Source organism: Sturnus vulgaris, chromosome 2 (genome assembly GCF_052056855.1).
Source record: "Sturnus vulgaris isolate bStuVul1 chromosome 2, bStuVul1.hap1, whole genome shotgun sequence".
NCBI lineage: Eukaryota > Metazoa > Chordata > Aves > Passeriformes > Sturnidae > Sturnus > Sturnus vulgaris.
The window spans coordinates 49304730-49332561 of NC_142244.1; the positions used below are offsets into that span (position 1 = coordinate 49304730).

The 27832-nt window shown below is 36.1% G+C and overlaps 1 protein-coding gene across 4 annotated transcripts in view; it reads left to right on the forward strand.

Moving 5' to 3' along the window:
• TNFRSF19 (TNF receptor superfamily member 19) overlaps window positions 1–27832 on the forward strand; it is a 56705-nt gene that overhangs the window by 16796 nt on the left and 12077 nt on the right. For all 4 annotated transcript variants that reach the window (XM_014879681.2, XM_088159495.1, XM_014879688.2 and 1 more), the window contains 2 exons: window positions 4859–5037; window positions 7667–7752. In XM_014879681.2, the coding sequence (XP_014735167.1) occupies window positions 4859–5037; window positions 7667–7752 (265 nt within the window). The remainder of the gene's footprint in view (window positions 1–4858; window positions 5038–7666; window positions 7753–27832) is intronic.

Sequence of the window (27832 nt, forward strand, 5' to 3'; positions counted from 1 at the left end):
ACTGAAATGGTTGTGTTGTTTCAGAAGGAAGTGTTTGCTTCATGTGGCTCAGCATTATTGCATTTCTCATTCATTTAGTAGATAGCAAAGCATCATGTAGTTAAGCTCAAATCATTTAGTATCTTTCATTCTTTAGGTGGCTTCAGTTTGCCAGTGCCCGAATAGTCATTGTTTTGGCTTGATAGTAACAGCCTTTCATCCTATCTTATATATGTTTCTGAAATAAACCAAACCTTATATATTATGAAAATTTATACAAATCACAATTAATGCAGGAAAAAAAACCAAAACCAAACATGATGTAGTTTGTGTTTCAGCCTTTTTCTTAAAAATGTTTAAATATGGAAATGAAAGTCCTTCCAGTCCTTTCACCATCATATTTTTAAAGTTCTCAGCCAAGCCACTGCACTGAGGACAATATATGACAAGGAAGGAATAGAAAGGAATGACAAGGTGAAGGAATAGGAAGAGAGGAATTACCAAGAGCTGAAAGAGAGAGTGCCTAAAACCAGCACTGCCATCAAGTAAGCCATGATAAATACTGTCACCAAGAGACAGCTGCTTACAGAGAGGCAGCCTGATGGTTGCTGAGGTGGGGCTGTGTATCACAGCTTGCTTCCTTGTACCAGAGGTATATGATGAGGAAAGAGGAGACCTGCATGTTGTGTCAGAAAAAGGAATTGTGAATTAAGCAGGCAGGTACTGTTTGAAGCTATTCCTGGATGTGACAGTCCCCACACAAGAACATCAAAGTGCTGTGCTGATGTGTTGTCACAGTGAAGCCACCGAGAGCAGCTGCTGCCGTGTTCAGCAGTCACTCAGCTTTCCAAAGCAAGAGAGGAAGCCTGCCAGATCTCAGCTCAGGAGAGGCCAACATGTTTCTGGAAACAGGAGCAGCTGCATGTAGGCATGTCAAATCATCTGCACTGGGAATGAAACTTTTCTGACCCTAGCTGTGCACTTTGACACAGCAGCTAAGTCTGATGTTTGCAGCCTGTCCTGCTCAGAGACTTCTGCTGATAGATCCAGCTCATTTTGGATTCTAGATGAGGCTGACACACAGCCTGAGGTGCTTTAAGGAAGCTAAAACTGTTTAACAAGGCCCTGTACTCAAAGGTATTAGGAAAAACTTCCATTTCCCAGCACCAGTGTAGTGCCACAACCTGTTACATGACCCGACACCAATTAAAAGTGTCTTAATGCCTGGAAGACTTTTTCTTGAGAATACCCAAGTATTCTTGTAATCATCATGGCATAAATGGAACTGCTCTGGCTGTGTTGTCTAGGGACTTACATAGGTAGTGAGTAATCAGTGCGACTAGAAACAATTCTAAAATGTACTTGCAGATTATATCTTAATGATGCCTGAAAGCATTTTTTTAAATGAAATTTGAGGTTATTTTAATTGAAATAATGTTTAAAATCTAATTTACTGTTCATTTACTGTCTGCGTTGGATTCAACTTTTAGGGAAAAACCATGCCACTTAACTCCGGTACCCTTATAGTCTGCTAGACTTATGGTTGTTCTGTCTGGATCAGTGTTTGGGTAGTACATAGTGAAAGAAAATTTTAACAGTCGCCTGGTAGTTCTTGAAGAGGTGTCTGCATTATTCTGTGCATTTAATATTTTTAGCTAGAACAAAATAATGAGTTTGGTTAACTAGTTTGCTACAGATTCCTGGGCAGCCTTGACCAGTCACCCCTCTTGATACCTCAGTGAAACACTTCTGAACAGAGCTGTTCTGGAGACACATAAGTTAAAGAGATGGCACATTACTGTCATGGTGAAAGCTGTATCAAGAAAATTGAAGTGCATTTGAACTTTGAAGAGTCTTTTTAACTAGCTTGAATTCAGTTTTTATGGCTTGTACTGTGTATCTTTTGAGAGAGAAAATTTTCTTTCATTGAAAAGAGAAGGTGGAAAGGGAGGAGTGTGCTAAGTGTTCTTCACAGAAAGCTTCACAACAGCAAAAATAAAGACAGCATATATTTGTGCTCTTTTTTTAATATGGCACAAAAATGAAAGAATGCTTTTTTGAAATCTAGCTAATTGGTATTACAAATTTTATTTCTCTTTTCTGCAATCCTAAGGTCAAATGCTACAGGAGATGATCTCTCTTTTAAAGTTGAGAAAGGGAGGATGGAAAGGGTGAGGAGGAGTTGGGAACTATTCAATTCTCATCAGCCATATAACTCGACAGCTTTGTAAATAGAACAGTGGGAAAACTGGTGCACATCAGTTTTGCACATGTACTGATAAAAGATGAACAGTCAATTGTTTGTATCTTTGCTGGACTGCTAAATTATGAAGTCCAAGATTTCAAAGAGCTCGAATCCATCATCTAAATCATATCCTTCAGTTTGGGGAATGTGGTTAATTATGAGTACAGATCTGTTTGAAGTTCTGCCTGGTTTGAAAGCTTAAATATTTATTTGCACCTGCCAGGCAGTTAACTACCTGAAATATTATGTGAACATAAAAAGCACATACACAAAGTTTTAGTTGTTATGAACTGGTATCTGCGGAATTCCTGGCAAGGGCTTAGAAGTCTTCTTTGAAAAGATGGGAGACTGTAAATTCCTCGGGCAGAAGATTTCTTTATATTGCATCCACCATTTTTATAGCTTTAAAGTAAACCATTCCACAATGCAAAGGATCACTAGGATGTATCCATACATCCAGCCATAGCAAAGCAGATCTGATCTAGAAAGAACTTACTCAGCTTTGGTAGTTAGGGCCCGTGAGTGAGGGCATTTAATTCTAGCTTTTATTTCTTGCTTGTTTTTTTGATCCAAAGCTTCAAAGGTAGTCTGGAAAGGAAAACTTATAATTAAGTTAATTCAAGACTTATATTTGAAAGTTTGATAGGACTTGGGAGGGACTGATTCTAAGTGATTTATCAAAAGATCCAAATATATATGGTTTAACTGAGTTGTAATAATATATTCCATAACACTGCTATTTGGATAAGCTAACTAGAAAGAGTAGGTATTTAGACAGAGTATGTTAAAGATTAATGATATTAAATGAAAAAAGTTTATTTAGACTTAGGGAGAGCAAAATCTAACACAAGTTAGTCTGGTTCCAGTCTCTGGTGGTAATCATGTAGCTTTGTATACAGTCTTACAATTACAGAAATGAAATGGAGTGTAAAAATTAACACAGGAAGCTACAGCTACAACTGACATGACTTTGGCATAGATTCCTAGTAGAAACTTGTCAACTTGAAATAAAATTTGCTTGTCTGCTCCTTGATGTGAAAAATACTCAGTAGTAATAAACTACATTTCAGCTAGAAGAAAGCAAAACAAACCAAAAATTATTGTTGAAGTCTGTGGATCTAGAGACAGAGGAAGAAGACTATTTTTGTAGATGCTTTCATAAATTGTTCATTTTCTGCATACTTGAGGGCTTGCTCTTCAGAGGAGAGTTTATTCTTAACATAAAGGAAAATTTAAAATTCTTAGAGTGTCCCGTAAAATGCGTCTGAAGTTGTTTATTTTCACGTTATCATTGCAGATTAGAGGCACTATAAAATGCATATTGGCCAGTTTGATCACAGAGCTTGTCCCATAAATGCTCTCTCAGCACAAAGCCTTGGAGAATCCAAGTGTGTTGGATCTTGGAGAATCTGAGCGTGTTTCTAAAGTTTAAAAGCTTTTTTATTTGGTTAGGTTGGTGACTTTGGAAAAAGTTGTTTATATGCATCAAACACGTGCATCATGCATGTTTATAATATATCAAACTGGTGGAAACCTTCTCTGAAGTTGCCCCAGCTGAAGATTTCCTGCAGCTTTCCCACTGGGAAGATGCCCTATTCTTCCACTGAAAATACATACTGGAGAAAAGGTCCCCACATTTTGTCTTTCCTATTAAGTTCTTTCTGGCAATTTGTTGTATTCCCCTTGCAATTCTGTGGTGTGTCTCTAATGCATCAAATCGAACCTCAAAGTACTGAACAAAATTGATAGGATATTTGGATGATAGGAGGGAATAGCATCTCCCAGTAACTTGATAACCCCTAAGAAGTTGATTGATAGTTCTTGGTAATCGGTTCATAGGATTCAGTCCCCAAACTATTACACATGGCTTGGTGCTTTTCTTTGCAGCTTGCCCATTGTATTAGGTGTCCCTTTGCAAATGAATGGAAATAATGCCTTTAAACCGCTAAATCTGGCAGAAATAAGCAACCAGAACAATATTGTGTGTATAGTAAAATATTGTGCCTCCCTGTGATCTGCAAATCTGTTAAACTTTTCCAACAGTTCTCAAACTGTTGGAACTGTAGTGGCTTGAGTTTTTCAGATTCTTAGTGGCTGAAACGACATTTCATGCCTAGCTGATGGTCATTAACCAGCTCTGGTTTATTTGGTAACAGAAGTCCTAAGCTTTTGAAGATCAGTGCACTCTCTTCAGCAATTAACTTTGTTCACCTTAGCTATGAACCTTAATATCAAAGTGCTTCTTTGCTGTTTTTGTAACTGAGTAAGTGCCTTTATACTTCACTTGTCCCAGTTTCTTCGCTTTCACATGACTGACCTAATTAAAAAACAGACAGCTCAATAATTCTACCATAAGCTAGTAATAATGAAACTGTGGGAGTCCTTGAAGCCCTTTATCATTCAAATACACAGTGGTTTCATGAATAAAGTGGATGACTAAGTATTACTTATAGAAGTAAGGGAGATTATTAGCAGTGGAAGACACATTTGAACTTGCTGAAAGGATGGCTTTTGTCTCAAGAAAGACCTGCTCTCAGTAATAATTACACTAGGTCTTCATTTTATCCCAGCATTTTCTTCTTGTTCACGCTTTCAGTGACTGAATAGCTCGCTATTGCTTGTTAATCCCTACAGGAATGCGGCTTTGGATATGGGGAGGATGCACAGTGCATGACATGCAGGCCAAACAGATTCAAGGAAGACTGGGGCTTTCAGAAGTGCAAGCCGTGTCTGGATTGTGCATTGGTTAACCGGTTTCAGAAGGCCAACTGCTCTGCCACCAGCAATGCACTGTGTGGGGACTGTCTACCAGGGTAAGACCACTTCTGAAGATGAGACTTGAACAAATTCTAGCCTAATTTACAGTAGAATTGCTTGTCCATGTTTTCTGGATAAATGTTGGTACCCTTTGTGTATGCATGAAGGTCCTATGTTCTAATCTTGGCCTTACTGTATTATCTGAGCACATAATTTCTGAATTGCTATAGTGAGTACCTACAAAAATGGTTTTATAATTATCTACTTGGTCTATGAGAGTATTGTTTGTACAGCACCTGAGCAAAATACCTCAAACAGTGTTACTGGTGACTTAGTTCACTGTTATCAAGAATTAAACATTTGGAAACATACACAGATACCTTCTTCAAAAATGATCACATGATTTGCTTGCATTTTTTCCCCCGCCTTGGGTCAATGCCTAGTAATTCTCATGCACGTATATTCTTAGGTCAAAACCAGTGGCTGTGGTTTACTGTCTGAAATTTCCTTCACCTTTCCTTCTTTAAAAATTCATAAAGCATGATCCTGGCTGAGAATCATAAATGAATCTGAAAGAATTGTTTGCTGAAACTGCTTTTATAAATCAAAAGCAGTTCCTAGTTTTTTGTCCTGTCATCCCAAACGTCTGTTGCTAATTTTATGTTTGTAGTATTAAATCTTAACGTCTTTAAAAGGCTGTTCTTTACATTGCTTCCAAGTTCCAATATTATAAACACCTGCCATGAATTTGTAAAAAGATATTTTTATTGCTTTTTTTAACTGGTAATTTAACTAATAGGAGTAGTGTATGAGAACTGATTTGCAATTGTAACAGCCTTGGTATTTTCAGAGTGTATTTTCAGATACGCTTAAAACTTCATGCACTTGTTTAGTATCTATATTTCAGCTGTTTTTTTTGTTTTTTAATACCAACTGTCAAATATCTGAACACTGTTGAAGTTTCTTTCATTATTCCTTCTCAAGCCAGAGGTGAAATCTCTTCATTTAGAAACACTTAGTAAAGGTTAGGTAACTAATCTTAGCTTAAGTCATTGTACAAGAAGGTGCAGCCCCAGGCATTATAGATGTTACTCACAACCACTTTTGATACTGCTTGCAGCTATGTGGTGAATTGATTTGTGCTCTTATGGCATATATATATGTATTGTAAAGCTTACTTGGCTGCCAGCAGGGAGATGATTTTCTTCTTCTGTAAACAATATAAGCTGAATTTTTGAAGATGAGAATGGAATGAAAAAGAAGCCACATTAGGACATGAATTAAGGGTAAAGCTAAACTGGAGGACCTGGGAATGCTTCTCAATATTCTGGTCTAGAATGCATCCTAGATAGGTGTGTTGAGTATGTTTTAAAATGAGAGCTGCTTCCACAACCTGAGTTTTCTGGCAGCAAAGCTGGAAACAGGAGGAGGGAGGGAGTCGTGGCCGTGGCAAGGGTAGTCATGGGACATCTGCTCTGAATGTTTTGGGCAGCAGGACTGTAGGACACACCACCACTCATACCTGTCCTTCAGTTTAGATGCTGCCCAAGTGAATGGAGGATACAGCTACCTAACCAAATAATTTAGCTGATGTTTTACCTCTCAGCAGTCTTACTTATTTCTGTTTTGCGTGGGTTTCTAACATGCCATTCTCCATTGTTCAGCTTCAAAACACTACAGTGAGCATGTCAGCTAAAAACAAATATTAACACATTTTGTTCAGAGTGAATGATCACAGTGACCCCTTAAGTCTTGCAGCCTATGGATCTGTTTCTGTTCACATTAAGGCATTAATTTCTTGAGCAGTTGGAAAGCTGTTTGCTTTAGCTGATAAAAACTTCATACTTTAATGGCATTTGCAGTATTAAGAATATTACATCAGTAGAGTTAGTACCTTTTATTTGATGTGCCACTACTGCTACAGAAAACAGTTCATGTACTCATCTTGAACAGGCCACTGCTGCTGATTCTGTCTTAGTCCTAATGAATGGTTGAAAGACAGACAGACCTACTTGATTAGCAGCTGTAGGTAAGTTCTTTAGAGGATGTCATACATTAAAATTTGAAACACAGCATTCTGAAGTTCTGGTTTTTTCTTTTGTGCTACTCTTGATCCCTGACTGGGAATGTAGGGTTTTGCCAGTCACTGTAGTCAGTACACTCTTCAAACATAACCTCAGTAATAAAGTTCTTAAAGGGTCTTTAAATAAAATGTCACTGATATCCAGCCTGTTATATATTTTTAGAGGTGATAATTACCTTGTAATATATAGATCAACCACTTCACTTTTATTTTTTAGACATGTAACTAAGCTTGCATAAGATAAGTTCTTAATGCGTGCCATGTATGTTGTGATCTGTGTGGAAAATGGGAAATTGATTTCTGTCTGAAATCTCCAGACCTGTTTATTTCTTCTGTGAATTTAAGATTATAGGGACTGTGCATTTGGACTAACAGATCTAGAAGTTTTCCTCACTTTATTTTAGACCTGTCTTGTACTATTAAGTAATAGCTACTGTACTTTTGTTTACTTTTATTTTCTTCTTTTTCCTGATTGTTTGCATTGAGACACAGATTGTCAAAACTTGCAATTATAGATGATTTTGTTAAAACACCTGATTAATTTTGTGAGTAATAATAACTGGTTTTGATTAACTATTTTTGCACATTTTTCTATCTTCTAGATTTTATAGGAAGACTAAGCTTGGAGGCTTTCAAGACATGGAATGTGTTCCTTGTGGTGATCCTCCTCCCCCCTATGAGCCTCACTGTAAGTGCTGGTTTTCCTTTAGAGTGTTTTCTCTTTTAACTTTAAAACCGGCCAAAAAAAAAAAAAAAACAGAGTTACAAACTCTTTTTAAAACTTTTTTTTTTTTTTGTCAGTAAATGATTTTGTTCATTTCAGCAGGTCCAGTACTATCATTGAGAAGTTCCCACAAATAGCCAGTCCCTTGCAGATAAACGTTCCTGTTACAACACATGGTCAGGGATTCTTGACTCCACTTCTGATCTTGTCTCATAAACTTTTAATTTCTGTGTTAATGTCAAAAGAAGGCAATCTTCCTAGACCCTCTGCCAACTGTCAGGTAGGGTAGTATCTTTTCCTGACACCTAAAAAGGTATTTGTTGATACCTTTAAAAATAACTTTTATACTATGGTTACAGGGAGAGAGAACGATATAGATAATAACTTTATTTTCCTGTATACTGTTAAAAGTAAATAAGTAATTGGTTTCTCTATTTGTTTGCCAATGAGAGAATTAGAATCTCTTCTAAAGGAGAGAACTTCTTTATTTTGTAGCAGAAACCTTGTTGCTGCTTCTACCAAGACTGTTGGTAGTCTACATCACATCATGTTTTTAATTCAATGAAAAGAGTGAACTATTCTTTTTGTGTTTATTGCTGTCTATTTTATACAATGAAAAGTACATACGAGTCAAGAGAATTATGGGGAAAATCTTGGGTTTACTTGTTTGTTTCTGTCACTGGGAAGTTATGTTTTAAGAGTTTTTCCCCTAGTTTAAACAGAAACATTTGCTTATAGAAAGAATTGTCAGGTTCCTGAAATATTTTCTGCTACTTTAATAAATACACACTGTTTCTTATAAATATCCTTTCTTTTTTTTTTTAATTGTGTAAAATTAAAATAGAACCAGAAGTATACTATTGTGCATTAAACCCATACTTTTCAATATTTTTATATTGTATTAATTTCCGTCGAATAATCCTTCTTCTTCAGCATTTCATGTATTGCTTAGATAGTCTTTTTTCAAATAAACCAAACTTTCTTTTTTTTGTTTCCATTTTAGTTTTAGTGCCTTTTGGGTAATAAACTTATAAAACCAGATGTTCAAACATTTTCTACATTTATAAAAACTCTTACTTTCGAAGACTGCAACATTCAAAGCCGGTAAATCAGAGAATAAGTCAAATAAGTTCTAATGTTTGCAGCAGTAACTCATGCCCATGTATAACATAAGCCTAGAAAGTAAACTCAAAAATGTTTAACTCTTCTTGTAGTCTAGACAGTATCTTAGAGTGTTTAGAAAGAATGTTCTTCATATCAAACAGTGTTGGGTTTGATGCCAAGAATGAAATGCTGATCTCCACTTACTGAAGTAAATCACTCAAATTCAGTAAGTTGCAGAAGGTATTTCTAGACAGAGTATGAACACAGACAATTTCATACATGCATGTATTTTAATTCCTTCAAGTGGTCAAATTCAGTATTATCCCCTTCATCCGTTTTTACTCGTCTTTTATCTGCAAAAAAAAAGTTAATGAAATGTAAAGTGCAACAATGTTATTCTAATGGAGGATCTCTAACTTGTAAATTCATTTTATGTGACTTTTTCTCTTTTCTTGTTTGTTCCCGTCCAAGAAAGTATGCTCTTCAAACATGAGTTCTGTTCCCTAGAATAATCGAAGAAGGGAAGAAGAAATTTTCTCCCTTATCATTCAGCTTTGTCTGTAATTAGTGATTGTGTATTTCATATTTTTCAAAGTCACATATTATTATTTTGGAAAGGTGATGAAAGAACAGTTGCCAAGCCTTCTGAAATAACTCAGATTGTTTAGTTTCTAGTGATTTGGCTTTTGTAATTGAGCCTAAGCTTGGATCCTAAATTGAGCCATTAGGAAGCTATTACTCATTTTAAGTGGACAACAGGCAACCCCATGGAAAAGAGCATTTTCTCTGGCACAAGCTGCAGTGGTAAATCCAGATTAGAGCCTTCTTTTTGTCTACTCTCGTAGCTGGCACAACACCTTTGACTAAGTAGCAGAAGCGGTAACAGCAAAGTTGTGAGAATTGGGAATTACTTCTAGCTTTTACAGAAGCAATAATAAAAGGTCTGAAGTCATGAAAATGTTTTGTTATTTGCATACTAACTGCCCATTAAAATCCTAAATAACAGAAATCCTACTATGAAGTACGGTTGCCATATGTCACTGTGGTTTTCAGAAGGCTTTTATTCAGAATTTGTGTGTTGGTTCTTCAGGTTCTAGCAGCAGCTGCCTCAGTTTTAGAAAGTGTACCTGCCTTCCTCAAGCAGCCTAGGAAGTTTTTCCTACAGCAGTAGCTAAATGAACTGAAGTAACTTTGAGTTTTACTTAGCATCAAACAGAGGGAAATTTAAGTCCAAGTAAAAAATATGATTCTGTAAGGATGCATAAATAATGGTCTCTGGAACATTTTCCATGTAATGCTGAAAATGTTAGCTATGTTTATGTTAATCTATTTCAATAATGGATATATTTTGATAGTTAAGACTGCATTACTTGAAGGTAAATGGAGACAGACCATTAAGTGTGTGGGACAACCTCTCAATGATCAGAGAACTAAGTTCTCATTCTCTGCCTTTCTTATCCTTCTCTTTCCACTGAAACAGAAAGTCAAATATTAGTGCAGCTAGCTCTTACGTTATAGATGAAAAGGAAAAGTTTAAATGTCCTGTTTCAATGAATTAATTGTCCTCCAAGGTGTGTGGCAATCTTTTGTTTGCTTAAGAACATTACCATAAGGGCACAAAGGCTCACAGCCCCCTACCTGGACTGCATGTTAAAGCTGAGACATGGATCAAATTCTTTCTAGTAGCAGTTGATTATTACCCAGTTAGCTATAAATCTAAATACTTGCTTTTATCTCCTTTCTGTAGACATTTTAAAGCAGATCTGGTTTAAATATTTACTCATGAAAAAATGAGTTTGTGAATTGCTAGAGGCAAAGTTGAAAGGATTCTATAATGAACAAGTAAAGAGAGTATTAGAGGCTAGGAGAATTGCTATCACCTTTGTGCAAACTTTAAAGGGGGACACAATGACTTATGTGTGTTTTTAAAATGTCAGAAAATTAAATACACAATGATATAGTTATATTTTAATTAGTTCAGGTAAATAAACTGTAAATACCAATCTTATGTATAGGGTCAGCATCTAAACATTAGAAATTAAAGCATGTTTTTTAAATTGTGATTTATGCTCACTTTGTAAACTGAAGACATTTTTCCCACCTGAAGACTTTTTTCCTCATCTGAATGACAGAATATGAATTCTTTGAACTGGGAATTAGAGTGGAATTAGAATTTATCAAAGATGTAAATTCTGAAATAGAAGGTGATATACACTGTCTAAAAGTGTTGAAACAGTCATGGTGATACCGGTTCAGTGATTCTTGTTTCTTAGGACCAATTTACATTTGAAGAGTTCACTCTCCTGTTTGCTCAGGCCACTGTTGTGCTTTCCCCATAGTTATACTTAAACTCTTACTGAAGCTGCTCAGAAAGCTAGATTATGAATCTGTAAGTGAGAGAAAAAGAATTAAAATAACTCCCTTCTTGAAGTTATTTTTAAATCTGATGAGCTCGTTGACCTCAAAACACTTGTGGTGCCATAAGTTAAGGAGAAATGTGGGAATGGTTCAGGTAATGAGCAGGTTCTCTGAAGATACCATTGCTTTCTTAGAACAACCATTATGTTTTCAGCTAGTCTGTCTTAGCAAATAAACAAAAAAAACCCCACCATTAGAAACCATACTTCTCTTCTTTCAGCCATAAGAAGGTGGCAGATTAAAGTCAAAGCAAGACAATTGTTATGTCAGCTATTCTTACAAGTGGTTCCATTTGTATTGTTCAACTCAAAATGCAGAAAAGCCCCAGTCACAAGAATTCTTTAGTTTTTGGACAGGTTTTCTACTAAGCAGAAGAGCCTATGACATGGAACTTTTTTGAGATGTATTACCAAAATAGTTCCTAGAACTTCCACATTACTGTTCCTCTCTGTATCAATCTAAAATAAGTGGTGTTCCCCTTTTGTGTGCAAATTCAGTGTAGAATTTGGCTGTTCAAACAGGTAATTTGGAATAAATTGTGAGAGTCAAGGAAATGAGAAAATTAACACCTAGGCATAAGAGAGTATTTTGCAGCCAAACGGCCACCAAAAGAATAGACCTGTCCTTTTTTTCCCCCTCTAGTAACCACACTGTTACATTTATAAAAATACTCATTTTTTACACCATGAAAAATTGCACAGCTTGTCCAGCCAAATTAGTTCTTCCTTCTCCAGGACTATTTCTGCTTGTCTTCATGGCATAGATCAAGGAGCATGGGAAGCTGGGGGGGGGGGACGACAGGATGGGGGAGGGATACTGCTCCATGTGGAGCTTGGGAAACTAGCCTCTACATGTTCCAGGAAATAAACACATTCTTTGCTTCATTGAAGCAGAAATAGTTCGCTGAATAAGTCACAGCAGTAGACATATCTGCAGTTTGATTGTAACATCATGTGCATTTGAAATAAACCGTCACTCAGGTCTAAAATCTTTTTTTGCCATGAACCGTGTTGATTTCAATTATAAAGAATGTCTCAAACTAAATAAACAGTTTTTTACTAAGGTGAGGGATAAAAATAGAGACTTGTTGAAACAAAATACATAAAGAAAATCATTAAATGTGAAAACATTACATTTTCATGAGGCATCCTTATTTTACCTGCTTTAAATTTTGCTCCTTTAAGGAACTCCTGTGATATTTTGACTGCCTTACCTAAGATTGATCACAAAGCTTCCTTTAGAGTTTTCTTGTGTAGATTTTTTTATTAGTTACTTTCTGTATGTTTACACTATTATTTTTTCTGGGAACTAAATATAAGTGTCCTGGAGCTGAGTGTCACTCTTCAAATCTACAAGGTATGTTATTTCACTAATGAAAAGGAATATTTAAGGGACAAAATCTGGTGTTATTGCCTTCTTCTTGATGTTAAAAGTAGATGGTGTAGAAAAAGTGTGATCTCATATGAATCTACTTATTTACATTAAAAAGATTAGGATTTGTGACTTTGTAAGTTTTCATATGAGTATAATGGATCTTGGGGGTATGCAAGGACTAAACATCAGAACAAAGATAGAAAGCTTGAAATTGAAGTCTGCTAGGTTATCACTTACTTTGTTTTGTAAGGGGGAGCTGGAAGCTTGCTGGCTCCATGTGCATTCTGTGAAATAGTTTCACTAGTGGTAAAACAGAAAAAAATCCCACTGTCTCAGCTTTGCTGAAGCTTTTTATATTACTTCATTAAACATAAATACAGATTTTTAACTTGAGAGTAATTTTTGGATGACATTCAATTCCACATTAGTTCCACTGTTTATATAGTGGAATTTTAGTTTATTTGTGTCACTTTCTTCTTTCTGTTTACAGAATTTTGTGATTTTAAAGCTGTCAGATTCCAGATAATGTTTTTCCATCAATTAAGTTTTTCCGTAACTTTATTTGGTTGCTTTGTACAGTAAATTTTGTATTACTAATGCAAAGCAGCCTTTGAAGGAAGACTGCTTATGTGCACATGAGGCAACTGGCATCTGAAAGTATGTAGCAAGTGAAATTATTCTCAATTATTTGGTTCTGTTCCAACATATATCTCCTTCTTATTTCAGTATTTGTTCTGATTTGAGGTTACCTAACAGCATCTCTCATAATCCTCTTTGCCATTTTGAACACTGTGATGGAAAGCAGCTGGAATATTGTATAAACCTTTCACAACATTCATAAGCAATGACAGCTAATTTAAGTACAGATAATATCATCATTAGCTTATAAATATCAATACTGTTTTATTACAGAGATATTGCCTTCTCATTATTTCAAAACTGATACGTAGACTTTTGTAAAAATGTAGTAAGTCTGGTATTTTCCATATGTGACCTGATGGTAGACTAACTTATCTTCAGGAAGTCTGAAACAAATTCCACAAGGTGTTTTAGAGAGATGAGAATTGCTATTCGTGTCTTAAAATGCTTTATTACAATTTTATTTCATTCACTCATCATAAAGTTGGAAGTTCCTAGGAGTTAACCTAGGAAACCTAAATGCTTTCAATTCCTTGTCCTTGATAACTGAGATGGTTCTGACCCATTGGGGTTCATGTATGACTTAGAGTCAAACAGCTCCTTTTCTTACTGTTCTGAATTTACTTTGTGTTGGGCTCCTCTTCTAAAAAATTTGCAAAAAAAGGGATAGATTTTTCTTTATTTTAATGACAGAGGTGTTACCACTAAAATGAATTAAAATAGTTCTGAAGAGTTACCTAATGGAGAGAAAATTCAAATACATTGCAGTTTAATCATGTTCTAAAACTTCCCCAACTTGTCAACTTTCCTTGCATGTACCTCTCATTTCTATGCCTACATGTATATGGAAGGACTTTGTTATGTAGCTTGTTACCACTACATATGCATTATGGTTAGTAGACAATGGTCAGAAGTGTTTCCCTCATTTCTATCTACTATGCTGTCTACTCCTCTTAAAAAAAAAAAAAAAAAAAGTTAATAAAACCAAGCCTAAACAAACCAAAATTCAGCTTATGAATTGAAATGACATTGCAAGGAGGTGCAGCTCCCAAACCCAACAGAATTTCTGTTAAGTAAGCCAGACACTAGCAAGGAATCAAGATTTGGATGCTGAAGCTCTCAGGGCATCCAGTCAGTTTAAACTGTTGAACTCCTGCCCGCTTTGTTGCACTGTCCTTAAATGTCTTCTACCATTCTGTTTATTTTTTGCAGTGGAAAATTTGCTTTATCAGAAATATTTCTAATCACATCTATTACAGCTTAATTCTGCAAAACTGCAGGTGTGAGGGCTCTTCCAGTGAACTGATCCACTTACTAGTAACTTCTGTAGAACAGAAGTACTCAGCTTAGCTTGTCTGCTCTATTATGAAAGTCCACAGTAACCTCAAGTAATGAGTGTTTGGAATTTCTTGATCTTCTTTGTAGCTCTTATAATGACAATAAGCAGGGTCCTTATTTTGTGCCTGCTACCTAAAGTCTAATTTAGATTTCTTTGCACAGTGAAATTTTATTTCACTAAGTGTGTTTCAAGTAGCCCAGTTCAAGCTGCAACGTGAAAGAACTAGGCTGGTAGTGTATGCTTTAGTGGTATCTTAGTGTAGGTAACATTAGCCCTGTAAGTACCTAGAAGTATGGAAGGCATAAATACTCAAATAGACACAGGATTCTGACTCCAAAATTGCATCAACACTGTCCTACTTGACAGCTACCTAACTGTGCAAACATTTAAAAGCCCAAGGGACCTACAATATTTCCTTTGGTCTCCAGGAGTATTCCACTAATTCTGGGTCCAAGTGGCTTGGACACCGCAGCTGTAGTTTAGGCCAAAATGTTGGTGGTCCGTGTGTTTTGCCCTGACTGCCCTGGAAGGAAGCACATATGCATGGACTGGGAGAATGCTCTGAACAGGTATAAATGGACAATACTGACCCCTGTCTCTATCACAGCTGATCCAAGAAGTATTGGAATTGGAATTTAAGGAGTCACCTCGAAATTTCTCTGTACCCTGCAGTGGTCATCCAAAGACTTTTGCAACTCTGAGCAGTTGTGTGTGCAGCTGGCACTGAAGGCATCAGGATCTACGAGCTAATTGCTCTGTGGCTCGTTTCTGAACAGTCTGTTCTGTGATGCCTTCTGATGCCAAACTCAGCAGAGCAGGTTGGGGTAATGTCTGGGAGTTCTTTTCTTGGTGGCTTCTTTGAGTCCAGAACCCTTCCCTTGCCATGTGTACTGACTGTGTTGGCTCCCTGTGGTTCCTCTGATTCTTCCATCACAAGAGTGTTCCCTGGGTAGGTTCCCAGCACTGAGGATGCAGCCCAGGTGTTGCTGTGCTTGGCACTGCAGGGCCAAGTTTGTGATCCTGGTTTCATGCCTTCTCAAATTAGCAAGTTGCAATACAGCTCAATGGCTCTAAGATTGCTTTTTGAGATAATTACACTGTTTATAATTTTCACATTCTGACTGCAACCCAGCCATGGAAAATAATAGAGTCTAATTTACTATCACTCACAGCTTTTCAAAATGAGGGGAAAAGCATACCTGCTATGTTTCCTGTTTAGATATCCTGATGAAAGTATACCAGTAAGACTGTTCTTTTCTTGAATAGAAATTGTTCAAATAGTTAAGAATTTGAGTTGTGTTTTTGAAGTAAAGTTCAGGCTATAAATTAGTGAATTTCCATTTAAATTATTATCTGACTAATCAACTCAACTCTACTCCCTACTTTCTGCTTTATGTGTGTAAAGTACAGGTGACTGGGTCAGACTTTCTTTTTCAATTATTCTGCTCTTTAATCTCAAATAATGGGCAGTCCTCTGTTTTGGTTGTCACTGCCTTTGTATGATCAGATGCATTGAGACTGACCAGCAAATCATAAAGGAGGTCTCTTGATAACATCCAATGGAAACGTAAAAAGCTGAATATGACACTGTAAAGGCTCTGCAAAGGTTTAATGCATTGCTTCATGCACTATAATGAGTAATCCTCTACATCAGAGAATAAATCTACACAAAAGAATGACTAGAAGACATTCTGCTGTGTTAATTGGTGTGGATTTAGCCCCTTTTAATTCAGAAATGTATTGTCTTCTTGTCTTTCGTTCATTATAATTGTGTTTACACTTCTGAAATGCAAGTATTTTCTGTGTAAAAAGACAAAATACCTTTGATATACAAGTAAATATTTCTGTGGAGTATGCAAGATCAAGGTATGGTCCAGTAAGAGAGTTTGCACTAGAAGCACAAAGCCAAACAAAATTCGGATTTTAATGCATATGTCTTGATAGTATTTTTTTCTGGAGACTTTAGAGAACTTGCTTTGAATCCCCCCTTTCTCTGTGTCATTTTCCAACAAATTGTTAAACCTTTCCTTTAACTACGCATGATAATTATAACGTGATTTTTCTTTTGACAAAACGTGGTTTATTAGATTGATTTCACACAAGTTGCCATAATTAGGGCTGTGTGAGATAGATTGTGACACATTTTTCTGGATCAAAATATATGTAAAAAGTTCCATACTGAAGCGTTTTTAAATATGGAGGAATGCTGTAGCTCTTGCAACAGGGGAAAAACACCAAACTGCAAAAGCCTATTTCTTTCCTAGTCCTTTCCTGCTGTTACTTTGTGCAGGCTTGTGAGGTAACACAAGTGGGATGCAGCCACAAGGTTTTCTCGTCCAGAATTGGATGAGCCTGTGTCCCACACGTGTGCTGATTGTCTCCCACAGACATTGCTGCAGTTATAAAAAGCTTTCTTGCTCGCAGCCAAACATCTCCTGTCGTTCTACATCACTCTTTTTAAGTTCTGAGTTAAGAACTGAGTTGGCTTTGTTGATTGAACATCTATCAGAGCACTTGGTGGTTGTTAATGAGAACCTGGATTATTTCTTTAATGCCTGCATCACACCAATTTCTGGATCTGTACAAGAATTTTCCTTCCTGCCAGTTTTGCATTCTTTGGGGGAAACTGCTTTTTGCTTCCCTGCCATGGAAGGTTAGATTTCTGAGAACAGGGAATTTGCCTTCCATTGCTTTTAACTATTGTGTATTTGAAACATGGTGAATGTTGCCAGTGGCCCATAGGTGTGACAGTTGTCATTTTTGACTGCTAAAAATAATTTCAGAATTGTAAATTTAAGTGTTATCATGTATCTTAAAAAGTTTACAATAAGAATAGAATTGTGGTTTCTTTCAGTTTGCTTTCCTAGGGGAACACAGTGTATCCATACTGTTGTCATTTATCCCTTTTTAATCCTTTTTACCATGACAACTAATTTCTGTCTGTGCTGACGGACTAACAGAGATATCAAACAAAGAATTTTCAGATTTTACAAAAACAAATGAATGAGTAGTAAAGAGAGAGCCACATTAGTGCACCTTGAGATGAGAAAGTTGTGGCATAAGCTCCTACCACATTTTTTTATGTCAGAAAATGTGCAGAAAAGAATGGAAAACAAATTGTAATTTCTGAACTGAACCTATTGAAACTGTACATTTACTATGACTGAGGGGAAAGAACAGGAAAATTTGAATACTAAAGTTTGAAACTTCAAGAAAATTATCTACTCTAATATAAAATCTTGATTAATATTAGCAGTCCCTACGTATAAGGTGTTAGGAATATAAATATTAAATTATTTCAGAGTGAGCAGATATAATGCAAATGGCTTTCATAATACAGATGGAAATCATGGAATAAATTAGGAATAGAAATGTCTTTTTTTAACACTACTTGTTAATAATCTCTGGAAATGTAATCTATAAATACATATGGTCATAATCCAGTAAAACTTAAAGTAAATGAAGTTGATGTGATGTTTGACCAAGCTGAATTGCACAGGGAGGCCTTGGCTGTCTAGTTTCAGGATGAGAATTGCACTAATTATATGTAATCCATTTTTATCTACTAAAGCATGTATTAATGTATTTTGGAGAAATCATAGTATTCCACAGTGTTCTTTGCAAATGCATTCTTTGTTTCTTGCTAGAACATGATGGAAAGTATATATCTTAAAATGAAAGTAGATAATGTCAACAAGCGATTTTTAAAATAAATTGGATCAAATTTCATTTATTTAATGAATTCACATCACAAGCTCATGCAGCTGATAATAGGAGTTCACATGAGCAGAACTCATCTGGCATTCAGAAGGTTTTATCTGATCAGTTCATGACAACAAACAGGGCATATTTTGTGTCTTTGTTCTAACTCACAGCTGGCAGCTCTCTCTGCTAATCCCAGTGAAAGCTGCAGCTGGAAATGCAAAACTACTTTTGAACTTGCATATCCTTCCCCAGAGATGTCTGAAGCCTTGGAGATATGTTTCTTTTACGATTCCTCTTAAATTAGGGAATGAATTGTTTCATTAAGAGTGAAGTCAAGCAATGAATTCTCAAATACCCACTGTAAGACCATGTTTTATATAACAAAAGAAAGATAAGAATGACCAAAAATACTTAATTTTGCATGTTTTTGTGTAATAAAATTTCACTGTACAGCTCACTTCTTTATTACATTTTTTAAAAATTTTAAAAAGAAATTTAAAAAGAATGATGAAGTAATCACTGTATTCACTTCTAGCTTGTTCATCTAAAATGTGAACAAGCATTTTACAAGCATGTTTAGTTTTGTTTCCTGACACTGTTAAGTACAGTTAGAACATTAAATTCTCAACTGCAGTGTATGAGAATTTCAATGTGTTTTTTAAAAGCAGCTTACCATACTTCAGTTTCTAGTAGTAACTTGTGCAACCTTTCATCTTATGAGTCAATCCTATAATTAGTATCCTTCTTTGCCAGAGGCATACTGCATGTTTGTTTTAGGTACAGAAAGTCTGCAAGAAATTTAACTTAATCATTACTTTTTAATGTAAGAGCTGGTTAGCTCAATTACACTAGATTAAAGTAAACTTGAAATTCCTGAGTTACAGAGAAGGGTCTAATCTGTGACCTGTAGTGAATAAGTACTATTTCCTATGGTTTTTTCCTTATGTGCACTTACTAATGTGGGTAGCCTTCAGCCCAGGCTTGCAGTGGCTATAAGCAATTATCTATTTTCTGTATGGAGTGGATTTGCAAGGTTCTTACTTAACTTGATCATTAGGTTATTCAAAATTATTCCAGGATTGCATGCATTGCAGTAAAGCTGCAAAACGTTTTTTTTCAGTAAACTTTTGCTTTATTGTTTTTAGGGGTAATCTGAAAAAAAATAAGTAGTGGTTACAGCTTTTCAGTATTTTTTAAACAATTTCTAATTACAGAAGCATTTTAAATATATTAATTTAAATATATTACTTTATTGTTTTAAATATATTAATTTAATAGCATGCTTTTAATCTGCATTCAGACTGAAAATACTGGTTCAAATTTAACTCTCATAATCACACAGGAAATGGCTCCATTAACACCACTGGAGAAGCACTGAGTTTTGGTACCTCTGGTATAAATCCATGCTGACTGCTGTGACTTGGGGTTCAGAGTCCAAGCTGTGACTATAAAGCATGTGAATATAAAATACTGCTAAACAAGTGCACAGTAATGTGTTGGGGTTTTTATTCTTCTTGGTGCTGGTAGGTACTTATTGACTCGATGATCTTCAAGGATTTTTCAGTTCTAAGGATTCTATGATTCTAAGTTGCTAAGCTACAAAACTCTTTGGCTGTGTTCCACTTAAATTTCTTGGTTTTAAGAAAATACAGTAGAAAATTCCAGAGGACTGGAATTACCTGGAGGACTGGAATGTATTGGAAGTAGGATAAAATGCCTTATAACAAGAGTTGTGTGCTGAGGATCTTGGCAGTAATGATTCATTATAAAGCAACACTCATGAGCTGGGAGCAGCCTCATAGAAGAAGGGCCTAATGTTCCTACAGATCACTTGTATTCTTCAAATTGTCCTCTGCTTTGTTCACCTTTAATTTTTTGGGTGGTAGACCTCACAAATTCTCACTCTTACTGGTTCACTTGTGCTAAAGCAGTATACTGCCAAACTCTTCTTCTACAAAGATCATAGAAAAATCTCACACGTTATTTTGGGCAGTGACATGTGCCTTTGAGGTACAGTCTGTGACTGTTTCCTAAAAACATGAGCTCTTTGTTTGAGCTTTTTTAACTAAAGGGTTGTGTCTACCAGTTTTAGTAAAGTTTCATTTCAGTCCAGTGGTATGATTCCACGTGCCTCTTACTGAATGTGATTTATAGTTACCCTGTCTGCATGTGGAAATTTAAGATGGAATTAATGCACCCTAATTTGGGCATCCAGAAGTTCTTGCTTAGTGCTGAAGTTGTCAGCCCAAACTCCCAAGCAGGGCTGAGAATTAGGGTTACCTCAAGGGTTCAGGCAAGCCAGATAAGGTAAGCTTCAGTGACTAACACTAAGCAGTCTTTCAAGCCTTTTCATAATAATTACTTCTCAGGAGATTCTGTGCCTGGCTTTGCTTTAGAAAGAGAGCCTAAGGTGACTAGCTCTGGCTTTGTCTTCAGACCTTCAGACTTGTATAGATATGAATTTCACTTAGATACCAGGTTAGATGAAAACTGCAATTCAACATTAAATGATTGTGTCTGACTCCCTAAAACCTGATCTTACTCTTTTTTCTTTTTAATTAATTTTAAGGAGGAAAATTACTTTTTAGAGTGTAGATTTTTTTTCACTTCCTGCTATATAAATAAAAACATAAATAAAAAAAAAATTAGAAAAATATTTTTCTACTTTTTTATAAAATGTCTCTTACAAACCAAAGCCCATATTCTAAGAGAATTTGCTAGAGTTAGAATATTGCAGAATATGCAGAATTAAGGCCTGCAACCATAATGAGATTTCCTCATGTATAGTTACTCCAATACAGAGTTATTTATGTTGCTGCATATTATTTCCCACTGGGCCTTTGTTCATTTAAAGCACAGGACAGGCATAACCTATAATTCTTTATGTTTCACTTTATTTGCTACACACTATTTTATATCCCATGCAGAAAGTGAGGTATCAAATACTGCTGAACTTTTCTGGGGCTCTGCCACTGTAAAGAAGTTGTTACAGATTTTGCAGTTGTGACTGACTTTTATCTTTTCAATGGAAGTGGCGTAAAATGTTTAACATCTGTTAACAAAGTGAAACAGAGGAAGTCAAAGCCCCTCAAAACCCTTCATTGTTTCTTGACAAAACCAGAGGAGGATGCAACCTTCTTGACTGTGAAATGTATAATGGCTACATCTGTGGGCTGGTGATCTGAAGTACACTCTATATTCAGTGGAGAGGCTTAAAACAAATCAGACTACACCCTAAAAGAGCCTTTCTCCTACCCAAACCCCCCAGCCCTCCCCATCCCCTGTAGAGAAGAAAGTTCAGGTGATTCCCTCCAAAGCAGGTCTTTGCTTTGGTCAGATGAAACTCACTTGCAGAGCTTGATTTTTCAAAGGTAACCTTTCAGAATATCTTATGTATTCTATGGCTAATTCCTACTACCTTCTGTTAAAGAGGGTAGCTGTTATGTTTCAGATTAAGTAATATCATGGAGCAAGGGTCTTGTATATAGCAGCCTTTTGTTCTGTATAACTTGACTTGATCCCCACAGCTTTAAGGGGTGAATTAATAACTGCTTTTCATAAGCTATTGTTATTTCTGATATCGAAGCTACAGCTGCTTCATTTGTGTTACAGTTTGCATGTGCATGCACACTGATGCACTGCAGGTAACTTCTTTGCAGTATCTCACAATATTTGTGATATCTGCAGTAGTACAAGCTGGGGGTGCATGGCCAAACTCTAAAGGTGTTAACTTCTAGGATACAGAATTTTGAAAATTTATATTTAATCCCATGAATTTCATATTACTTACTGCCTCCCCCCCAAAAAAAAGTGTTTTTAAAAGATCCTGAGATTGCAAAGTTAAAAACTTAAAAAATGCTAGTAGTGTTGGTTATGCAGCTCTTAGCCCTAATTCAGAATTGTAATTCAGTTCAGTGGAGTGTCTTGTGAAACTGTCTTAATTACATAAACATACTTTTTGTTTTCCCTAGTGCAGACTTATTTCTCCCCCCAACATGTGCCTTGTGTGGAGAATTTAAGGTAACTTAGTGATATTTAAACATTATTGTAAACAGGAAAAACATAAGTGCTGAGCAAGCCTAGGTCTAGTTTATTTAATTTTGTTCCAGTCTGCATATCACGTGACTGTTGGCTGTGCAAAGAGGGGTCCTTACTACTTCTGCCCAAACTTTACAACTGGGCAAATTCAGCTGGAGAGAAGAAATAAGCTTTTACCAAGCTCAGCTTCTAGCCTAGTGGCTAGAACAATCTCCATGAAGGTGATAGAAGAGTCTTCATTTCGTACATCTTGCCAAAGAGCTCTTAAGCCTTCTCAGAAGGCAGAAACCCCCTCACTACCCTCTTTCAAGAGGTGCATCTGAAAGGCATTACAAGCCATGCTTGTGATTTGTCTCTTAATTTAATTTTGAAATAAGAGCATAGATTTTTGTTCTCCATAGAGTTTTAAGAGAAGTGAAAGCTCCTCTCTACCTCTGAGTAATTTATGGGAAGAGCCAAGTCCATTATTCTTCTCCAGGCTTCTGTGTCTGTAGGCTGAGCGTGGTGACATAAGGAACTGTGTTACTCATATGACAGGTATTTTAGATTCTATTCAGTATTTAACCTTTTCTTCACTTTCTATAGGAGTATGTGACCTAATACAGGCCTCTAGCTTCCCAGATAGATTTGGATTTTAAAATTACAGATTTTGCAGCTTAACTTTTGCGTAGTTAAGCTTTGTCCCTTTGTCACTTTTCAAAACAGATACCAAAATACAATGGCATCAATATTTTATGTGTATTGATTTTTAGATTACACTGGATTATCTGCAATGTGAAAGTTGTGGGTCTTCTGTATTTCGTTTCTCGTATATTCTCTCCATTTGGAAATAACCTTTTTAAAATTTAATGTAATAAATTGTCCAGTGTTGAACACACACGCACACAAACATGGATTTCCAGATCTCTTTCCTGATCTTTTATTAGTCGTATCTAAAAACAAGGCTCTTTCTGCATGGGATTTCTAATACTCGGAAGAATTTCCTTAGCATTTTTATTTTTCATATTTGGTAACAAAAAATATTAGTTCATTACAGAGAGTTTGAAGAGTGAAGGTGTTTCTAACGATCCAGATTTCGTTTTCCTTTCTCAGTTATTTCAGATTTTAATTTTAGGCCAGGAGGCAACAAGGGAAAGGTACTTTACTGAAATTTTTGGTAGCAGCTGGAACATCTAGCTGTCTGGACTGGATAAGTTAATTGGCCAATTCAGGAAGTTGCTTTTTGAGCAAAATAAGAATATTATTCCTGCACCTAATTTGATATTCAAATAGAATAGTTTTTCTTAATGTATCACTTACTGATATATTTGTTTTTGAATATACAATCACTATTTTCTAAAGCTTTAGATACTTTATGAATGAAATTTATCACAATATGCTCTGTTATTCTGATGACAGAATAGCTTGCAAGCATAAGCTGTGTGCAATTGATATAGCTGAGTGCTGTTAACTTTACAAAGCCTTTTTAAAGCAAGGACAAAAACCGTAGTTCTTGAAAATGTATTGCATAGACTTTAAGTGATGTTTATGGAAATTTGTGTCAGCAAACTTAGGACACAGGCTGGCAACCATTATGAAATTTTTTCCTTTACTCTCTGGATGTTACCACAGCTGAACCAGGATAAGGAGGGAAATATTCGGGATAGAAAGTGAAGTGTTAGAAATTGCTTCTTGTTGAGTCAGAGAGGGACAAAAACTCTCTTATGACTTATTTACATTTCATTTCTTGCTTTACTGGGATTTTCACAAAGAAATACATAGATATATATGGAAGGGCATGTATGTTCCCTGCCTTGGGGCAGACTTTGCTGCTCTACAAGCCCTCAGTCATGGTCACAGGACAGAGCTTTCCACACTGTCATATTTCAACCTACTGAAAGCCCATCCATGCACCAGTGTGCAACCTCATCACACAGCAGCTGTAAGAGCTTGTTTGAACCTTTTGGAACAAATGAGTAACCTGTATGCATGGGATTCACAGCATTCAATTACAGTTTTGGTTAATGAAAGTGGGTTGTTCTCTATTGGCTAAAGAGACCACTTTCAGACTGCTTATTCTCCTATTCACCTGCATCCCATTGTCATTTAACTAGTTAGTTTGCAGGTAGATTCTGAAGGGTTCATGGCCCCCCTCTCCTCCCTTAGCAAATGGGTGTTGGCAGTAGTTTCCCACATGGACATGGTTTGCTTTTCAGCAATGCAGACGCTTCCACTGCTTATGTGGGCGGTGCCTTGTGTAAGTGTTTTGGGACTGAGAGCAATAGAGAGTGTACAGAGACTGAATAAAGCAGAAAATGTCATAAACAGACCAAATTGACTCAAATTCTGTACAGGGAATGTTTTTGTTCTCTAACTGAGTAGTCTTAAAGATTAAATGGGACTGCACATACAGAATACAAAGTACAACAATACAAAAAATACTTCCTGCTTTCATTTTCTGTTTAAAAGATGAAACATGAAAGAGCTTTCATAGCCTGTGTGGGATGGATGCATTCTATAGCTGGATTTGAACAAGACAACAGCCTAAAATAGAGTGCTCTATTTCACAGAACATGTCTGGCACAGGATGTGGTTAAAAGTACAAGTTAGAGGTGATGTAAGAAAATAGATTTTTCTGCTGTATCTAGCAATCTCATGTGTTCTGACATAAGCTTTATGGGACATTGTTTTTAACACATAAAAACTCCAAAAAAGTTGCATTTTCAAGCAAATAGGTGCTGCCCACCCTCAACTGTCAGAGATGTAAAGTTGGCTTCTAGAAGCAAAAGTCAGAAATGTAATTGTTGACAACACTACAGTCATTAACAGCAACACAGACTTGGTGCCATCAGATCATGCTGGGTATTTCCAGTTTATGGAGGAGAGATCTGTCTTTTCTTATTGATAGCCAGTTGTGTTTGGGGGTAGAATGTCTAGTTCAGTGGTGACACAGATTTTATCCCACTTCCTCTGATTTTTTGTTTTCCTCCTCTTAGTTTTTTTTTCAGGTTATTTGAGGGTAGCAGTGATCTGAGCTCTTACTCTCATGGACTTCTCTTTTCACATGGCTAGACAGTTCTCCAAGTTGGAAGTTTTGTGCATGAAACAATGTTACTTTTGTGCTCCTATATGGTTCAATTCAGATCACCATGGTAATACCGAGATTTCACATCTCTGAACTGCTAAAAGAAAAATGTGTAGCCGAGGTTGGCTATGCCTTACAGACATTCTGGTGTGTACCCAGAACTGTGGAGTTCATGTGTATTTTAAATTCACATACACAGTGCAATTGTTCTACCATTTTAAACATAAAAGGCTGTCAGCAGCTGGAGTTTGTGAAAATACACAGTGCAAGAGAAATGGTCTTGGAAATGAATAAATCAAATTTCAAAGATTTTAGTTTATAAGCTTATTTCTCAAGATTTCCAAACAATGGATAAATACTTGAATAGTCATTTTCTCCCCTAGGGCTTTTTGGTACATTTATTTAAAAAATAACAAAACCAGCAAAATAAAACAAACAAAAAGAAAAAAATTTTAGGCCATTAACTAAAGGCTTTATAGTCAGCACTTGGAGCACATTTGAAAAATGTGGTTTGACACAATGAACCTTTGGGTGTAGGCCGTGCATGCAAAAGGCTGTCTTTTTACAGATGTTGGGAGACTCTGTCCCCACTGTTTACCACAGTCTCCAACAGTAATGTTTAATAAAGTTTCTTACCTCCTACTTGAAAGATCAGGAGAAGGGAGGCAATCTGCTGCTTTGTAAAGACTCTAAAGACATATTCGGGGAAACTTGCTTTCCATTTATGTTAATGCTCAGTAGTATATAAAACATATGTATTTTATCTATATATACAGTTCTTATACATGTAGTAACTGAATTGTCTATATAATACATCCTTTTACTTCTTCGGGGCTAGATAAACATACTGCCTTCTTACTTTTAAATTAATATAAACATCTTTCCCCTTTTTTTTTCCCCCAAAAGGAAGGAATTTCAAAGTGACCCACATTGCCTTTCACTGGCTTGCCTTTTCTGTAGATCAAGAGCACACATTCAGATAGCCACTGCAGTTCAGCTGACAGGCAGTAACTTGTTAAATTACATAACTTGAGGGTATGTCTGAGCCCTTAATTCTTGTCAAATTAAGGTTGATACCACTGAGTTGGGCCATTCAACATAAAAGTAATGGGCAAAGAGTTTTTGTAATAGGCAAATATTCCTTTCCTCTGTCGACCAGGAATACCTATACTCCAGGAATTAACAACATTTTAACCTTTGCATCTTACTTCCAATCCTGATTGTAACAGATGGAACTCTGTCCCATGTTACCATGTTACTGCTTTTGAAGCCCAATTTGGATTAGTTCAGTTATTTTGAGTAAACTCTCTTTAGGTTAGCATTGACTTGACATGTTAAGAAAGAAACCCAAACAAAATATTCCACCTTTTTTTCTCCTCAACTTTACTAGCGAGTATATATTTCCTGTATCCATAGAAGAAGCATAGTGTTGCAAGTTCTCTTTTCACATGGTTGATCTACCACAAAAAGCTTTCTTTTAGTTTTGCTGATTCCAGTAGTCACTGTGTAATTAATCCTGGTTCTTAAAACAAAACAAAACAACCCAAAAAAAACCCCCCAAAAAACCCCGTGAAATCAGTGACAAAGGAAGTCTTTTTACGTTTTGCCCTGTCTCTTGTTTTTTGGTATAATAGGCTGAAAATTCAGCTATTCAGTTTATTGGTAGAAATTTCAGTGATACAGTTTGGATTTGTATGTTCCATATTAGCTGAGTTACTGCTGTTTAACTGTCTTGGATTAGCAGAAAGTTTACTTGCTTTTAACGACCACACCTTTGCATATACTACCATTATAATGTAATATTGGTTAATTAAGGGAAGAATGTGTATTTAGGCTTACTGCTCAAAATTATGCAGGAGACAGTTTGATATTTTGGGTAATTCTTCAATATTAGCACATTTTCAGAATATGTTAGAACTAAGACTTAAAAAAGGAAATCAGTTTCTTAAATAAATTATTGGTAATATGCACATGCTTTCCAGAATCAGAAGAGAGTGTGCACTTCTTCCTTCTGAATGTATCTCATCTAGTTCACAAAGTGTTTAATTGCATATTTAAATTTAATCATTTAATCATGTGATCATGTAATCATCTAATAGATGTAAGTACAAGTTTAAATTTAAAATGCAACTCCTTCCTTTACTGAAGTGGGACCATTAAGTCTGTGAAAAGAAAGAGTTTATGAAAATGCATACATGTCTGAGTAACACTGAAAGCAGAGTTCAGCAATGCCCAACGGGCCACTTCTACAATAGCAATCCACTCCTGAAATGTTGGTCTCTGCAGGGAAGATCACTATCATTATAATTAGAGCTAGACTACAATGGACTGCTCAGAGTAGCTATTCCAAAAAGTTCTTTGAA